Source organism: Rhopilema esculentum, chromosome 11, assembly GCF_057945365.1.
Source record: "Rhopilema esculentum isolate cy_ngs chromosome 11, ASM5794536v1, whole genome shotgun sequence".
Lineage (NCBI taxonomy): Eukaryota > Metazoa > Cnidaria > Scyphozoa > Rhizostomeae > Rhizostomatidae > Rhopilema > Rhopilema esculentum.
In genome coordinates this window covers 12,854,648-12,869,315 of record NC_142825.1, presented here as the reverse complement: position 1 = coordinate 12,869,315, position 14,668 = coordinate 12,854,648, and the positions used below count along the sequence as shown (strand labels likewise).

At 35.9% G+C, this 14,668-nt stretch overlaps 1 protein-coding gene across 1 annotated transcript; it reads left to right on the top strand.

Moving 5' to 3' along the window:
• The first annotated feature begins 2,420 nt into the window (after positions 1–2,420).
• On the top strand, positions 2,421–5,676 carry LOC135693375 (uncharacterized). The gene is made up of 3 exons (XM_089111099.1): positions 2,421–2,610; positions 2,956–3,162; positions 4,745–5,676. The coding sequence occupies exons 1-3, from the start codon at positions 2,433–2,435 to the stop codon at positions 4,990–4,992; spliced, it is 633 nt and encodes a 210-aa protein (XP_088967225.1). The 5' UTR covers positions 2,421–2,432; the 3' UTR covers positions 4,993–5,676.
• The last annotated feature ends 8,992 nt before the right edge of the window (positions 5,677–14,668 follow it).

Genomic DNA, 14,668 nt, shown 5'->3' with positions numbered 1-14,668 from the left:
TTAGGAATTTTGAAATGGAAATATCGTATTTGTTATGAACCTCCCTTCCTGACATTGCATTTTAGAGAACGGAACAGACATGTAAGGAAAAGCTCCGTTATTTGCAAAGCGAAAGCATTTCTTACCGAAAGTCATAGCCAATGGATGCACTAATTGATGCATATGTTTATGAGGACAAGGTTGAGTCCATACAAGTTAATTTAAGTTGTAAATTATTTTCATGACAAGCACGGCGTCACTGGAGGGGAATAAGAGGCTGAAGGCCCTCACTTTGGTCAAGATAAGAATGTTTTTATCATTATTTAACAGTGCATGAACTAAAAAACATAATAAATCGTTAAGATACCGATCTTGTTTCATCTAATTGCTAACTTTTTCACGTATATTTTTATTATTTTTCTTTTATTTGCATTAATTCAGTAAATCATTTTCTGTATCATTGCAATGTTTTAATTTTGGATGTGTAAACATGGCCTTCTCGATGCAAGAAACTGCAAATTTCTGTTCAGGAAATAAAATTTTCCCAATCAAAACAACATCTCCCTCTGTCATTCACAACTACGTGCAATCTGAAACGAAAGGTTGTCGTTTCTTTCCTTCCCCAACGTCTAATACTAGAGTTTTAGCATGACATCCCCAGGCCTTGAAAAAATATTTTTCTTCCTGGCAGCAAAATAAAGAATTCAAGACTTCCTGCGAAGCTTCGAGAAAGTTTCCAGCCACTGAAATTGATATTTCAAGTTGCTTGATTTGTTTAAAAATTTGTCCTAAAAACAAACTGTCACACTAGAAAGAACTAATTGTTGGTCCTGCAGTCTTTATCACAGCTATTCGAACAGGAATCATGTTGTTTATACTGTATTAGATGATCAAGGAGAACGTGATCAAGCACGATACTCATAGTTTGTTTTCAAGGTTAAAGAAAGTAGATCTGAAAATCTATAATAACTTTGATTAAATTTCATATCAGTACTAGCAAACTAGATACTTTATAAGTATTGATATATCTATACATCTTGCTCTGGGTGGGTTTATCATCAAAGCTAGTAGTTCATACAACATGTAAGAATACTATTTTATTTTTTAATGGTTAAAATAAAATTTTAAAATCAGGGGTGGTGCTAGAGGCAAAGATTTAAGACTAAAACGCTTACATTCTATAAAGCAAATGATGAAAAATATATGCGAATGCCAGTAGAAAAATACGAATAATAATGGACACATCTACACAGGTTTGGGGCATGCTCACCTTTAAAACAATTGACGTAACAAGATAGGCTGTCTTTAAGTGTTTTTACATATTTAGAATGGCGAATAATGTAATTAAATTAAATCAGTAGCTGAATATCATGGACGGAAATTTGGCATAACAGACGCTTATAATACCAGATGATTGAAAGCTAATCTTCGTTTTTTGTTAGTAGTGCAGAACAAAAATTATACAGTATGTATGTATATCGCAAGAAAACAGCATTCCATAGAAATATTCTAACATGAATTTAATGTTCATATTAAAATCAAGCAATGGAGATTTCACGTTAAAACGTTCCTGGAAAGCATCAACAATTTCCTGCAATGAATTTGGGCCAAAAATTTCCTGGCAGCGCCGCTGCCGGCGCTGCCGGACATTGTCCAGCCCTGGTTATCCCCTCCCTATTTTTTCCAATAAACAATAATATTTTCAATAAACAATCAGTTCTTTTAGCACAATAGTATTTTGCTAAATTTTTGTCTGAAAGATGCTTTTTAGCCCTTTTAAAAGGTATAATTTCAAAAATTTTCTTCACGTCGGACCCAACCATGGTGGGTCCTCCTACCTCACTAAACTTGATTCTTAGCCCCACTGGGCTAAATTTCGTTGCACTGTCTACATCATGTACCCTCCCTTCCCCCTAATTAGCTGTTTATTAGCTTGTATTTCGCAAACCAACCTTAAATAAAGTGAATATAAAAGAAACAATTTACGCTCAAGTAGAGAAATAGATATTTCATAGGCAATGAAGTTTCAAGTTTGTTTTTATTGCTTAGAAGTTTGTCCTTGGTAAAGACCAGTGTACACTGGTAAAGCTTTCACTAGTAACCTATAGACAAACCGTTGCTACGAGGTCTCCAGGGCATCACTCAGTTTTGCAGGGCAGAAACCCTTTTCACCCCCCCAAACCTATTGGCCAAGTTACGCCCCTGCACCGGAAAGCCGGTCCGCTTCTTCTTTCCGGTCTTCTCCTTTAAAAAGACATTCTAAAGTACCATACCTAATTTACAAAATTGACTAATCAAATTAATTACTACAGAAGAAATCATTTTCTTAATCTTTCCTCTAAAAATGTAACACTTAGATAAAAAATAAACTGAAAAGATGAGAAGTCTATAAAATAGCCTCTGAGCCATCGTCACTGCTTCTGTGTAGGAGGCAGGCAAATTTCCCCGAATCGATGAATGTGAAAGGGGAAGTTCTTAAGACCCAGACACAGAACAAAATGGCGAGCAAAGACGGAGCGGTACCCAATTACAAGAATGACGACAAGGCTTATAAAAAACTTATTTATGATATTAGCATCAATTTGACTTCGAAAAATTTGGCTGACTCAATGTTTTTAAGTGACCTTCCAGGTGATTTTATTGATTATTTTTTACGCGTCTGCTGCTACTGGTAGGCAAGTCGACTTGACGTGTGTTTGTGATATGTTCAAATTTTGTCTTAAGTGTATTGGCGACAAACTACCCCTCCCCTATTCAACTCGACTCCGCAGTAACGTGTAACTGTTTTAATGATTCTGTTTTTGTAAGCATATTATTCAATATTGTTTTATTGTATTCTTGCATTCTATCGAGAAAGAAACCACAACTTCTTCTACATTTTGCTTATGAGGAAGAGCTAAGAGCATTACTTCTCCATAAGCATTAATTTGTATCAATTTGTTTTGCATCAGCTTATTTAAGCTGATTTCTTTTCAGAGAGTGTATGTGAAAGAATCAGCAATGGAGGTCAACTGATGGAGGCTTTTCATAAGCATGGATTGATTTCATTTAACCGTAGTGGACTGGCTTATCTATCAGGAATCTTAAAGGATATAAGAAGACATGATTTATCTGGAAAAGTTGATCGGTTCCTTGAAGGGAGGGAGGAATCTACTTATGCATCTCATGGCAATGACAAGAAAGGTTAATGTATCTTTGTTGTTTCCTTGTTCCTGGCAATTCATTTTATAACCCCTGTTCTGACTGCCAACAACAACAAAAGCTTTCCACAGGTTAGAATTATCCCACCTAGACCCCAAGTTTTATAGAAAGTAACCAGCAAAACACAAAGATAGAATAAAATTGAAGCTCCTTGATTCGCATATTTTATAGTCCAGACTGGAAACTTTGTTGTGTTCCTGCAATATATTGCCCGCACACTCAAATTTACCATACATTAACTTTGGCTTATTGGCCATGAAAAGTCCCTAGTTAATAATATTTTCAATTATTAACACTTTCTAAATTTTTTTTTCTAAATTTGTTGATTTCAGGTGTGCAGCCACAAATTTTCAAAATTATCTTGTCTGCCGCAAGAGAAAAGTTTCCAGTGTGGTTTTAAGGGCATATGAATAACAAATTTATCAACAACATTTTGAGCAAAGCCTGTTGACTTGATAATGGGCTATGCTAAAAATGTCGTAAATAAACTCATTATTTTTCCCAATACAATCGTGTTTAATATCTTAGCTATATTCTGTAATATTGCACAGACATATATAATCATATATATGTCAAATTGCTGTCAGCCCCCTGTCAGCACATCAGCTAGCACTCCCTAAAAACAATCTACCCAATCCCATCAAAAAACGGCTCCTGAAAACTTGTATTCCAGCCCAGGCATGTTCACTTATCACTTCATTGAGCCCCAAGCACATACAATAGATACTTTATGTGAAAAAACAGGCAAAAAACATACTCTATTACCATAATGCGCTTATAAGTGGCTCTTGATCTAACGGTTTTTGCAAGTAGGATGAATAAAACAAAAAGAAAAAAGTGATATGGCAATCTATTTTCACTTTTGACAACAATTACATTACTTTTCAGTTTTTTTTCTTGCATTATCAATTTCTTTAAATTGTCTGCTAAGAATAAGCTGACATGACAAAGACAACCTTGATGAAGAACAGCTTAATGAAAAATTAGTGATTGTTGAAATTGATTCGGGTCCTCAGAAATTTTTCATTGGATGACTGTTAACATATCCAGTTGCTATTGTTGAAATATCACTCCTTGCAATTTTATTGTTAATATCCTTCTTTTATTTATAAGCACTTGTGCCTGTATCTGAATTATTTTCTCATACCCTGAAAATGGCTTGATGATTTTTGCTTCTAACATCTTTTTATGTTAGGGATAGGGATAATTATGCCCCTTCTAAAACAGCTTTTGGCTATTTTCAACAGCTTTGATTCTAAAAAGGTATCCAAACCTTGTAGATTCCTACTACAATAGTGTAATATATAAATTTTCCTCTGATCAAATGTTGTAACTGTGATATTTCTTGTGGATTAGTTCTAATACACTTGGGTGACATTCATAGCTATATTTTATTATTAGTATGTGCTATAAAGACTTTTCATACAAACAAATTTTCTTTGACATTTGGCCCTTGAAGAATTTTGCCTAAAACCCCCTGTTTAGAAGTGGGTGCTACAGTAAAGTCACCCAAAATTTTTTGAAAAGTTTGTTTTTGACTCTATTTAAACTGTTGTTATTTCAGGAGAAAAACCTGCAGTAAAGAAAGATGTTTATAGCCCAATAAGTCTGCTTGGACCAAGTGCTTTTACAGTGAGCAAGAAAGCATCCAAAGCAAAAAGTTGTGAAACACATGCTTTAAATGAGAATGCTTCAGAAACAAAAGCCATGACACCAAAAGAAAATCCTAAATTGTGCTATGAAGTTGATGAAAATGATGAGTCTGATAAAATTGATTATGGATTTTCAAAAAAGGGTTTTAAACAGTTTTAAACAATCGTTTTTGAGACCCTACGTCATTTTTATTGCTTTCCTTGCGGCATCGATGAGATGTATGAGAAATTTTTGTATATGCAAAATATGTGGAGTGGGCTCAGCGTATGGTTATTTGGAATCTTGAGGTGCCGCAGAATGCCGCATTTGATATCAGGGTGATACTTGTCATACGTAGGTGATCCACTAGATCGGTGCGGTGATCATGAAGACGATTAGCAGCCTCATTTCACTCTTGTACCGTGATTTTGACAGACAGGAAAATAAAGCTGAGAAGGGGAAAGGATATCCTGAAAAAGGTTAAGTTCTGTCAGAGACGTGAATATTGGAAGCTTCATGCATGACCTTAGCAATATTAAGCTTAAAAGACTTGGAAATTCTGCTTCTATCTCTGCAGCTAAAGTATCGGAGCTAGGCCTACTTGGTTAAAAGTTCTATGTTGAGCCGAGAACAAACTTTTTTCTTTGGAGGTGAATTATTATTGAAGCAAACGTTTTGAAACATTGTCATTTATGCTTCATTCTTGTTAACGTTCGGGTTCTTTTAATTTAGACGTATTTGAATAATGTTCTTTGTTTTTTAATAACAATATGATTGCCAAAAAACTTTGTTTTTTATCGCATAAAATGTGTATATTATCAGATACAACATAAAGTATAGAAAAATATTATTTGTTTGATCAAATTGACTCGAATCATGACGATGTAAATTTAAAAATAATAGACAGTATTTAATAAGTATTTTATAAGTTTACAGACACAAGAATTTAATACACATAGAAAATCTGGTTTCAAAAATTCTGTGGAGGTTCCAGGGAAAATAGCTAGCCTCACTTTCTCTATAAATTTTTTTAACTTCAATTTCGATTTGTTTCAAACATCACATCAGAGCATGCTGGGTTTCTTTTTCTAATTTTGTGTGCTATATTTCAAATTATGTTATGTTATGTTATGTTATGTTATGTTATGTTATGTTATGTTATGTTATGTTATGTTATGTTATGTTATGTTGTGGTATGTTATGTTATGTTATGTTATGTTATGTTATGTTATGTTATGTTATGTTATGTTATGTTATGTTATGTTATGTTATGTTATGTTATGTTATGTTATGTTATGACACATCAGACACAAATGTATCAGAGATCTTTCAATTTGGGAAAGCTGTTGCTATTAGACTTAAAAACTAAAAACATAACATTACAGTCTGATGAATGTTTATGTGTTCAGAAGTAAATTTTAACCAGTGCTTTTATTTCTGATAACTTGACATAGCTATCACCTGATTGGCAAATATGTGTTATTTAAGTAAGGATTATTGAATTGCTATTTATGGTTATGAAATTAGCTTATCTTGTCCTCTCTGGATGCCCTTGGTTGCTTTTTGAGATATCTTGGAGAAAATGCCTTTAAAAAGACAAGTAAACTTAAGGGAAATTGAATTTGTGTATCTGAATGACTCCCAAATAAATATTTGAAAAATACTTTATTCTTTGATGTCTGTATCTATTATCTGTCAATCTGCAATGTCATCTGTTGGTATAATCTGTAATGTTAAATGTCTGTATAATCTTTATATATGGAAGTAACTGGGCACGAAAAAATATCAATTACTTAGGGCATTTTATAGCAAAGCTTTATCTGTATGCAACCTTCAGTGCATTCTTTCACAATTCTGTTTCTTTGCTGGCAACAGACCAGACCCATAGGCTTATTGATATGCTTTCAAACTGTCAAACATTTGAGGTGCTTAACAAAGCAACATCAAATAACTTACACCCTGTCTGCAAAGCTTGATCAAAACACCATGTATCTAGAGGTTATTGGCATGACTGAAAAAAGATATCAAAAGTCTATATAAAATTCTATTTTGATAGAATTTTATATAGACTTCTGACATCTTTGTTCAGTTTTTGATGGTGACAATGTTTTATAAGTTCCAGTAGTGCAAAGACTAGTTTTTAAGATTCAAGTGCAAATTCAAAGTCGAACTGTTGTAGCTTTAGGATGAGAAGAAGCCAAATACAAGCCTACTCACTTAGACCTTCATACTCCTAAAGAGAGTTCTGTTTCCTTTCATAAACTGAACCATAAAATCTCAAAACAGAAAATGAATTGAAATTGCTGTTTCAAATTATTCTGATAGTGGCTTTTTGGACAAGTTGAACTTGTTGGAGCAGCTCAGTAGTAGGACCTCTTTAATATTGCCTGGGAACCAGATGCAAATTTTAGAGTTCCTTCCAAATTTAGGAAAAAAGAAAGTTTTTTCATTCTCTTGGCTTAAAAGTTACCCATGGTTTCAATATTCTAAAGCTTAATATTATGCAATTTGCCTGCCTTTGGACATTTTTTATCTAAGAATTGGTGTAAATTCATCCAGAGACAAGCTGGTGAATTTTTTTGACAGAAGTTTTCTGTGCAGTAGCAAGATATAGAATCAATGCAGATTTGATATCAACCATACCCTATTATTAACCATGCTAACCTTTGTAACTGTAAAAGAAGTAGGCAGTGGAGATTCATAATTGGCAATGAAGAATTACTTAAGAGAATGTTGTTTTATAGTTTCCTTGAATAACATAAAATATTTACAAGCAACCAACGCTACTATTTAACCACTTTACATTGCGCATGCGCAAATGGGTTTTGACCACGCCCCTTTTTGCCATTTACTTTTGGACCACCCTTTTGCGGCAGTCAAATTTTTCTTTAGATCCGCCCCTGAATGTAATCGTAAGTTTAGTCACGGATCCTCAGTACCTCTACCCTGGGTACCAGACTCACTATTCTGGTACCCTGGGTACAGTACCTCAGGCGGAATTTTTCAGGCATATATATATATATATATACCAGATTGCGTTGTCTATTCTGACGTGACAGTGCTCGATGTGCAAAAGCACAGAGCAATAGATATAATAAAATAGAATATATACTAGAAATGAGACATGTTCTCCGTTACTCCGAGTTTCGTGCTTACGCACTCATCAGACAGACTATAATGAAGAATATTCCTGTTACCGCGGTATAAATATACAAAAGGTGTGATAAAGTTAGACAAAAGAAATTTTATTTAATACAGGTTAATTAGTTAGGTGGAGTTCTATTGTTCATGAGATAAAACTTGTTTTCGTGTCGGCATTTGGAGATTAATTCGGATCGTTTGTTTAGAAGGGTGTTGTTATTTGCTTTGATGATGTATAGTTTTTCTGTTAAGCATAGGTCACACCTTTTTGTAATGTTGTTGTATGGTTTGGCTGAGGTGATGATGGTCCATTGTATGTCATAATCCTTGTTTTTGTCTTTAAGTTCCCAGATGTATTTTGATAGTTCGGTACTGTTGGCGTATTTTCGGTTGCGGAATGAGAGTTTGTGTTGTGTAAATCGTTGTTTGAAGGTTCCTTCTGTTAGGCCAATGTAGTTTTTGCTGACAGTGTCTTCGGTTGTGGTGATATGTGCGTTGTAGATGATGCTGGAAGAGAGGCAGTTGTTGTCTAGTGGGCATTGGTCTTTTTTTCGGCAGTTGCATGTTTTCTCGTTGGTAGTGGTGGGATTGGTGTTGATAATTTTCTTGTTGTGTTTGTTGATGATAGTTTGCATATTATCCATACAGCTGTAGCTGACTTTAACGTTGTTCTTGTTGAAGATCTGATGGAATTTGTGATTCTTGGGAAAGTGTATGTGTATGAGCTTGAGGAAAGTTCTGCCGATGTTAGTTTGTACATTCTTGCTGTATGGTGGGTTGTACCAGATTATGTTGCGCTGTCTGTTTCTTCTTTTACGTGTGGATGATGTGTGGTCGTTGTATTTTAGGGTGTCGGGGTATCCACTGGCTTTTAGGGCGTTTTCGTAGATGGGCTTGGCTTTGTTGAATTCACTTTCGTTGCATGATATGTCAGTTATTCTACGGTTGATTGCTCCAGGTAAGTGCTTTATGATGTTGGGGGGATGGTTGGACTTTGTATTGATGTATAGTGGCTGGTCGTTGGGCTTTCTGTATGGACAATACGATTGATTTGTTAGGTTTAGTGTTACGTCGAGGTAGTTCACAATTTTTAGGTTGGTCTGTATGGTGATGTTGAGGCCGTGAGTCTTGAAAAGTTTTGTAATGTCCTTCCTGATTCTCTCTGCTTGTGGACCAGGGGTGTTCTTAAAGATAGCGAGTCCGTCGTCTCTGTATAGACCTATGTTGTCTTTTCCGTATTTTGCACCCAGCTTATTGAGGATGAAAAGACCAACCAGTTCACAAATTTCCGCGCCGTCAAAGCTCCCCATAGTCACATCGAACATGTGGCTGTCTTTTTTCGTCCATGTATTTCCTTTGCTGAATAGGAGTGATTTGCGGGCATGCATTATGATGTTGGTATCCTTTTCGGTGATTTTGCAGTATTTCTTGGCGAAGGAGATAGAGTCTGTAAGGAGTTTTTCGGTTATTGAGGGGTAAAAGTTTTCAATGTCGAAGATAACAAATGTATGTTGATGCTTGTTTGGTATGCTGTTGAACCAGTTGATTACAGACGAAGTGTTTTTCCATTGGTTTAGGGTAGTTTGGTTTCTGATGGTCGTGTTGATTCTGTCAAGGATCTGTTTGCTGATACGGCCTATTTCACTTTTTGCCGGGTTGATTAGTCTGCAGGTGGGGTTGTTCTGGAAGTTTTCTTTATGGTCTTTTAGAGTTATGAATGCTTGTCGTTCTGCCATACATTCTGTTCGGTCTTGGATGTTGAGTTCAGTGGCAATGTTCCGTGCTTCGTTGTTTATTGTGTGGATGGCGCTGTCGTTTGCTTTCTTGTAGGTTGTGGAGTTTGTCATGTAGTTCACTGGATAGTGAACTACATGACAAACTACTAACTAACAGCATAACCACAACCTACAAGAAAGCAAACGACAGCGCCATCCACACAATAAACAACGAAGCACGGAACATTGCCACTGAACTCAACATCCAAGACCGAACAGAATGTATGGCAGAACGACAAGCATTCATAACTCTAAAAGACCATAAAGAAAACTTCCAGAACAACCCCACCTGCAGACTAATCAACCCGGCAAAAAGTGAAATAGGCCGTATCAGCAAACAGATCCTTGACAGAATCAACACGACCATCAGAAACCAAACTACCCTAAACCAATGGAAAAACACTTCGTCTGTAATCAACTGGTTCAACAGCATACCAAACAAGCATCAACATACATTTGTTATCTTCGACATTGAAAACTTTTACCCCTCAATAACCGAAAAACTCCTTACAGACTCTATCTCCTTCGCCAAGAAATACTGCAAAATCACCGAAAAGGATACCAACATCATAATGCATGCCCGCAAATCACTCCTATTCAGCAAAGGAAATACATGGACGAAAAAAGACAGCCACATGTTCGATGTGACTATGGGGAGCTTTGACGGCGCGGAAATTTGTGAACTGGTTGGTCTTTTCATCCTCAATAAGCTGGGTGCAAAATACGGAAAAGACAACATAGGTCTATACAGAGACGACGGACTCGCTATCTTTAAGAACACCCCTGGTCCACAAGCAGAGAGAATCAGGAAGGACATTACAAAACTTTTCAAGACTCACGGCCTCAACATCACCATACAGACCAACCTAAAAATTGTGAACTACCTCGACGTAACACTAAACCTAACAAATCAATCGTATTGTCCATACAGAAAGCCCAACGACCAGCCACTATACATCAATACAAAGTCCAACCATCCCCCCAACATCATAAAGCACTTACCTGGAGCAATCAACCGTAGAATAACTGACATATCATGCAACGAAAGTGAATTCAACAAAGCCAAGCCCATCTACGAAAACGCCCTAAAAGCCAGTGGATACCCCGACACCCTAAAATACAACGACCACACATCATCCACACGTAAAAGAAGAAACAGACAGCGCAACATAATCTGGTACAACCCACCATACAGCAAGAATGTACAAACTAACATCGGCAGAACTTTCCTCAAGCTCATACACATACACTTTCCCAAGAATCACAAATTCCATCAGATCTTCAACAAGAACAACGTTAAAGTCAGCTACAGCTGTATGGATAATATGCAAACTATCATCAACAAACACAACAAGAAAATTATCAACACCAATCCCACCACTACCAACGAGAAAACATGCAACTGCCGAAAAAAAGACCAATGCCCACTAGACAACAACTGCCTCTCTTCCAGCATCATCTACAACGCACATATCACCACAACCGAAGACACTGTCAGCAAAAACTACATTGGCCTAACAGAAGGAACCTTCAAACAACGATTTACACAACACAAACTCTCATTCCGCAACCGAAAATACGCCAACAGTACCGAACTATCAAAATACATCTGGGAACTTAAAGACAAAAACAAGGATTATGACATACAATGGACCATCATCACCTCAGCCAAACCATACAACAACATTACAAAAAGGTGTGACCTATGCTTAACAGAAAAACTATACATCATCAAAGCAAATAACAACACCCTTCTAAACAAACGATCCGAATTAATCTCCAAATGCCGACACGAAAACAAGTTTTATCTCATGAACAATAGAACTCCACCTAACTAATTAACCTGTATTAAATAAAATTTCTTTTGTCTAACTTTATCACACCTTTTGTATATTTATACCGCGGTAACAGGAATATTCTTCATTATAGTCTGTCTGATGAGTGCGTAAGCACGAAACTCGGAGTAACGGAGAACATGTCTCATTTCTAGTATATATTCTATTTTATTATATATACATATATATATATATATATATCATAGATTGAAGAAAGTGAAACTACATGGTTTATCTCTACAAGCCTGTTTCGTGAGTAACTCACTCTTCGGGAGATGTTTATATATATATATATCAATTTATATATATAATAAACAATAGGGTACCAAAACGAACGTGGAATTTAGAATGCTATACGGTCCCGGCAGGGGCGAAACTTCACTATTTTCATTAGGGGGGTATGAAGCTTAGTTGCCCGACGAAAGGGCGTGGCTTGCTTGATGAAAGGGCGTGTCCTACATGAACTTCATTTTTAGAGCACATCGCCTCAAGGGTTGAAATCATCGGGAAGCCCGAGAGATGGTCTTTAGACTCAGGCTGTTTGTTTTAAGTCAAAAAATATACCTCTAGTTTTTCTGGTGTTGGCTATAAACATTTGTTTCCGAAAAGCAAGCATTTGTAAGGCCTGTCTTTTCTATAAAAGGAAAAGGTCTTCACTTTCTAAATCACCTAGCTATTAAGAGAGCAATTCAAAAAAGAGATTGAAGTAGGGTCTCAATTTTATCAAAGTGGAACACCAAAACACAGCTTGGAGATTTCGGAATTTAGAAACAGCTACGCAGATTACAATGTTTCAACAAAAAAGAGCTTCAGTTGCATTCTCTGAGTTTCATTTTCAATTTTCGGTTGCTCCAGAAGAATTTCAATATTTTTAAACACCCAAGCACAAAGTACGTATATCAAAATTCACCATAACAAAATCCCTCAAGCAAAGAAAAGTTTTTTATTGGAGGTATTTTACAGGTATACCTATCATCAAAGCTCAATTTTCATGTTTTCGTAATCATGGATATTGTTCAGAAATAGAATAAACTCGAAAGATTTTTGCAATTCATATCTTAACTAAAATTTCTTGATAAATTTTATATTATTTCCCGCTTGAACTGATTAAAACTTTCTGTTACTTGTTATGGTTATTCAAATTTTTTTAGTTAAAAAACTTTGGCGTCTGTGTGACCATTTTCTAGCGAAGGGTGCAATACTTTCAAACAGTAAGTGTAAAACCTTAAGAGAATTTTGGGGCATATCTCCTTTTGGATGTATTGTTGTGAAATGTATGATTTCATAAATGAAAGTTTCATACATTTGGAAAAGAAAATATTGATTGGTTTTTTCAACAACGTATTCCGACAGGCACGTAAATAATAGGGGGGCGTGGGGGGCGTAACGCCCCCCCAAAGTTTGGAAAATCCAGTTACAGTTGGAAAACTTAACGGTTGACTTGGAATTTTTTCTAAGGACCAAACATGTGAATTTTATATTTTAAGAAGTTTTTTTATTTTGAATGTAAAAATTCTAAACATTGAAATTCACAGGCTGAAGCTGACCCATCCACTAATCGTTTTCTATTGTGAATCCCAACTCTACTGGATCCAAATTGCACAATTGCCTCGTTTGCTTTCTTTCTGACGGGAGTTGAAACAAATTACAAACAGGCAAGGTGAATTTCCGGATAAGAAACTTGAGACTTTAAAGTTTGGAATATTAATTCCCGTATTGATCAGAAAATATTAGAGTGGGAGTTTTTTAAGAAACTACGAGTAGTTAATTCAATAAAAGATTAATAATCTTTTAGTGCTAAAAATTCTCAACGCTTCTTATAAAAAACGAGTTTATGCTAAACTCCCCCTGTTATTTGTTAACGCCCTTGACCCTTATCATAAATTCCTATGACAAAACTGCTGTAAAGCAAGAACACATTGCAAAACTGCAGTAGAAGTATTTGATCAAAGAAGAGTGTTTCATCTTTCGAATCAGGCATATGCACAAGTTTGTTCTCAAATCATCATTTCAATTGTAAAGAATGAAAAGGCATTTGGCCCACTGAAAATTGTTAGTAGTTTTCTTCGATCAAGAACAAAAATTAAAGGCTCAAGTTCTTGGTGGTTCTACATCGTGAAAAAATGTATTTTAGATAAAATTGATCAATTGATCTGAAAGAATACTACTAATCATTAAATATATCTAATACTGGTTTTGCTTAAATATTGTATAAATCTTACTGTAAGTTTAAATGTCTGTTTCATGTTAATCAAAATTTAGAGATTTAGGCTTTTATGCTTTAGGCTAATTATTGAGTAAAGTTTTGGTAATTATAAAGAAAATAGAACTATGGTGTTCGGGCTATTTACAAATACAATTTAGTAGGTATAGTAGATTTACTGATCAAATGAAAAAATTTCTTACTTAGATTGGAATTTTCATCCTTCCACGCCCCCCCCCCCCAAAATTAGCAACTTGTTTTCGTCCCTGTATTCCGAGATGGTATATCCTTCATGCTTTGATTCATGATGCTTCTAACTGTCTCCAAGCTCCGAGGCATGATGGAAAATTTAGAAATCACAACAAAAGATTTTGAAAAAAGCTCACTTGTTTTGCAAAAAGTAGGGGGGAGGGGTATACACAGTGTTCATTTCCTTCTCGCATCAAACACACTTTACTTTCCGTCTATACTTTTGCTGTCGATCAATACTTCAGACTTCATCTCGAGGCGAAGCTAAACATGTGCGCGTTGAGCTCCAGACGAAAGCGCTGATCGGTGGACGGACGAAAGACAGAAATGTATATATGTTGCTGTTCCTTGCCTCGTTTCTGTTTTGTTTTCCCAACTGGGAGGAGATTGAAAAAAAGATGGGGGAAAAGACCATGGATTAAAAAACCAACCTAGGGCAAAAAGTAGCAATAAAAGTGCGACCTAAAGAAAATTTCCAGATTTGCCCGACAGATACACTGGCAGCCATAAATTTGCCCAACAAAATCTGCTTTTTTGAAGATTGGGGGGGTGCAGCACCCCCCATACCCCCCCAGTAGTTTCGCCCCTGGGTCCCGGTACACGAAGGTTCTGGTTCATATTGTTTGGAATGTAAAGAACAATCGAACTACTTC

Bases quoted from the DNA above. Each gene is read 5' to 3' on its own strand.
- LOC135693375 (XM_089111099.1), top strand. From the start codon at position 2,433: ATGAATGTGAAAGGGGAAGTTCTTAAGACCCAGACACAGAACAAAATG. The intron at 2,611-2,955 runs GTGATTTTATTG...ATTTCTTTTCAG, and splicing joins GTTTTTAAGTGACCTTCCAG to AGAGTGTATGTGAAAGAATC. The intron at 3,163-4,744 runs GTTAATGTATCT...TTGTTATTTCAG, and splicing joins TCATGGCAATGACAAGAAAG to GAGAAAAACCTGCAGTAAAG.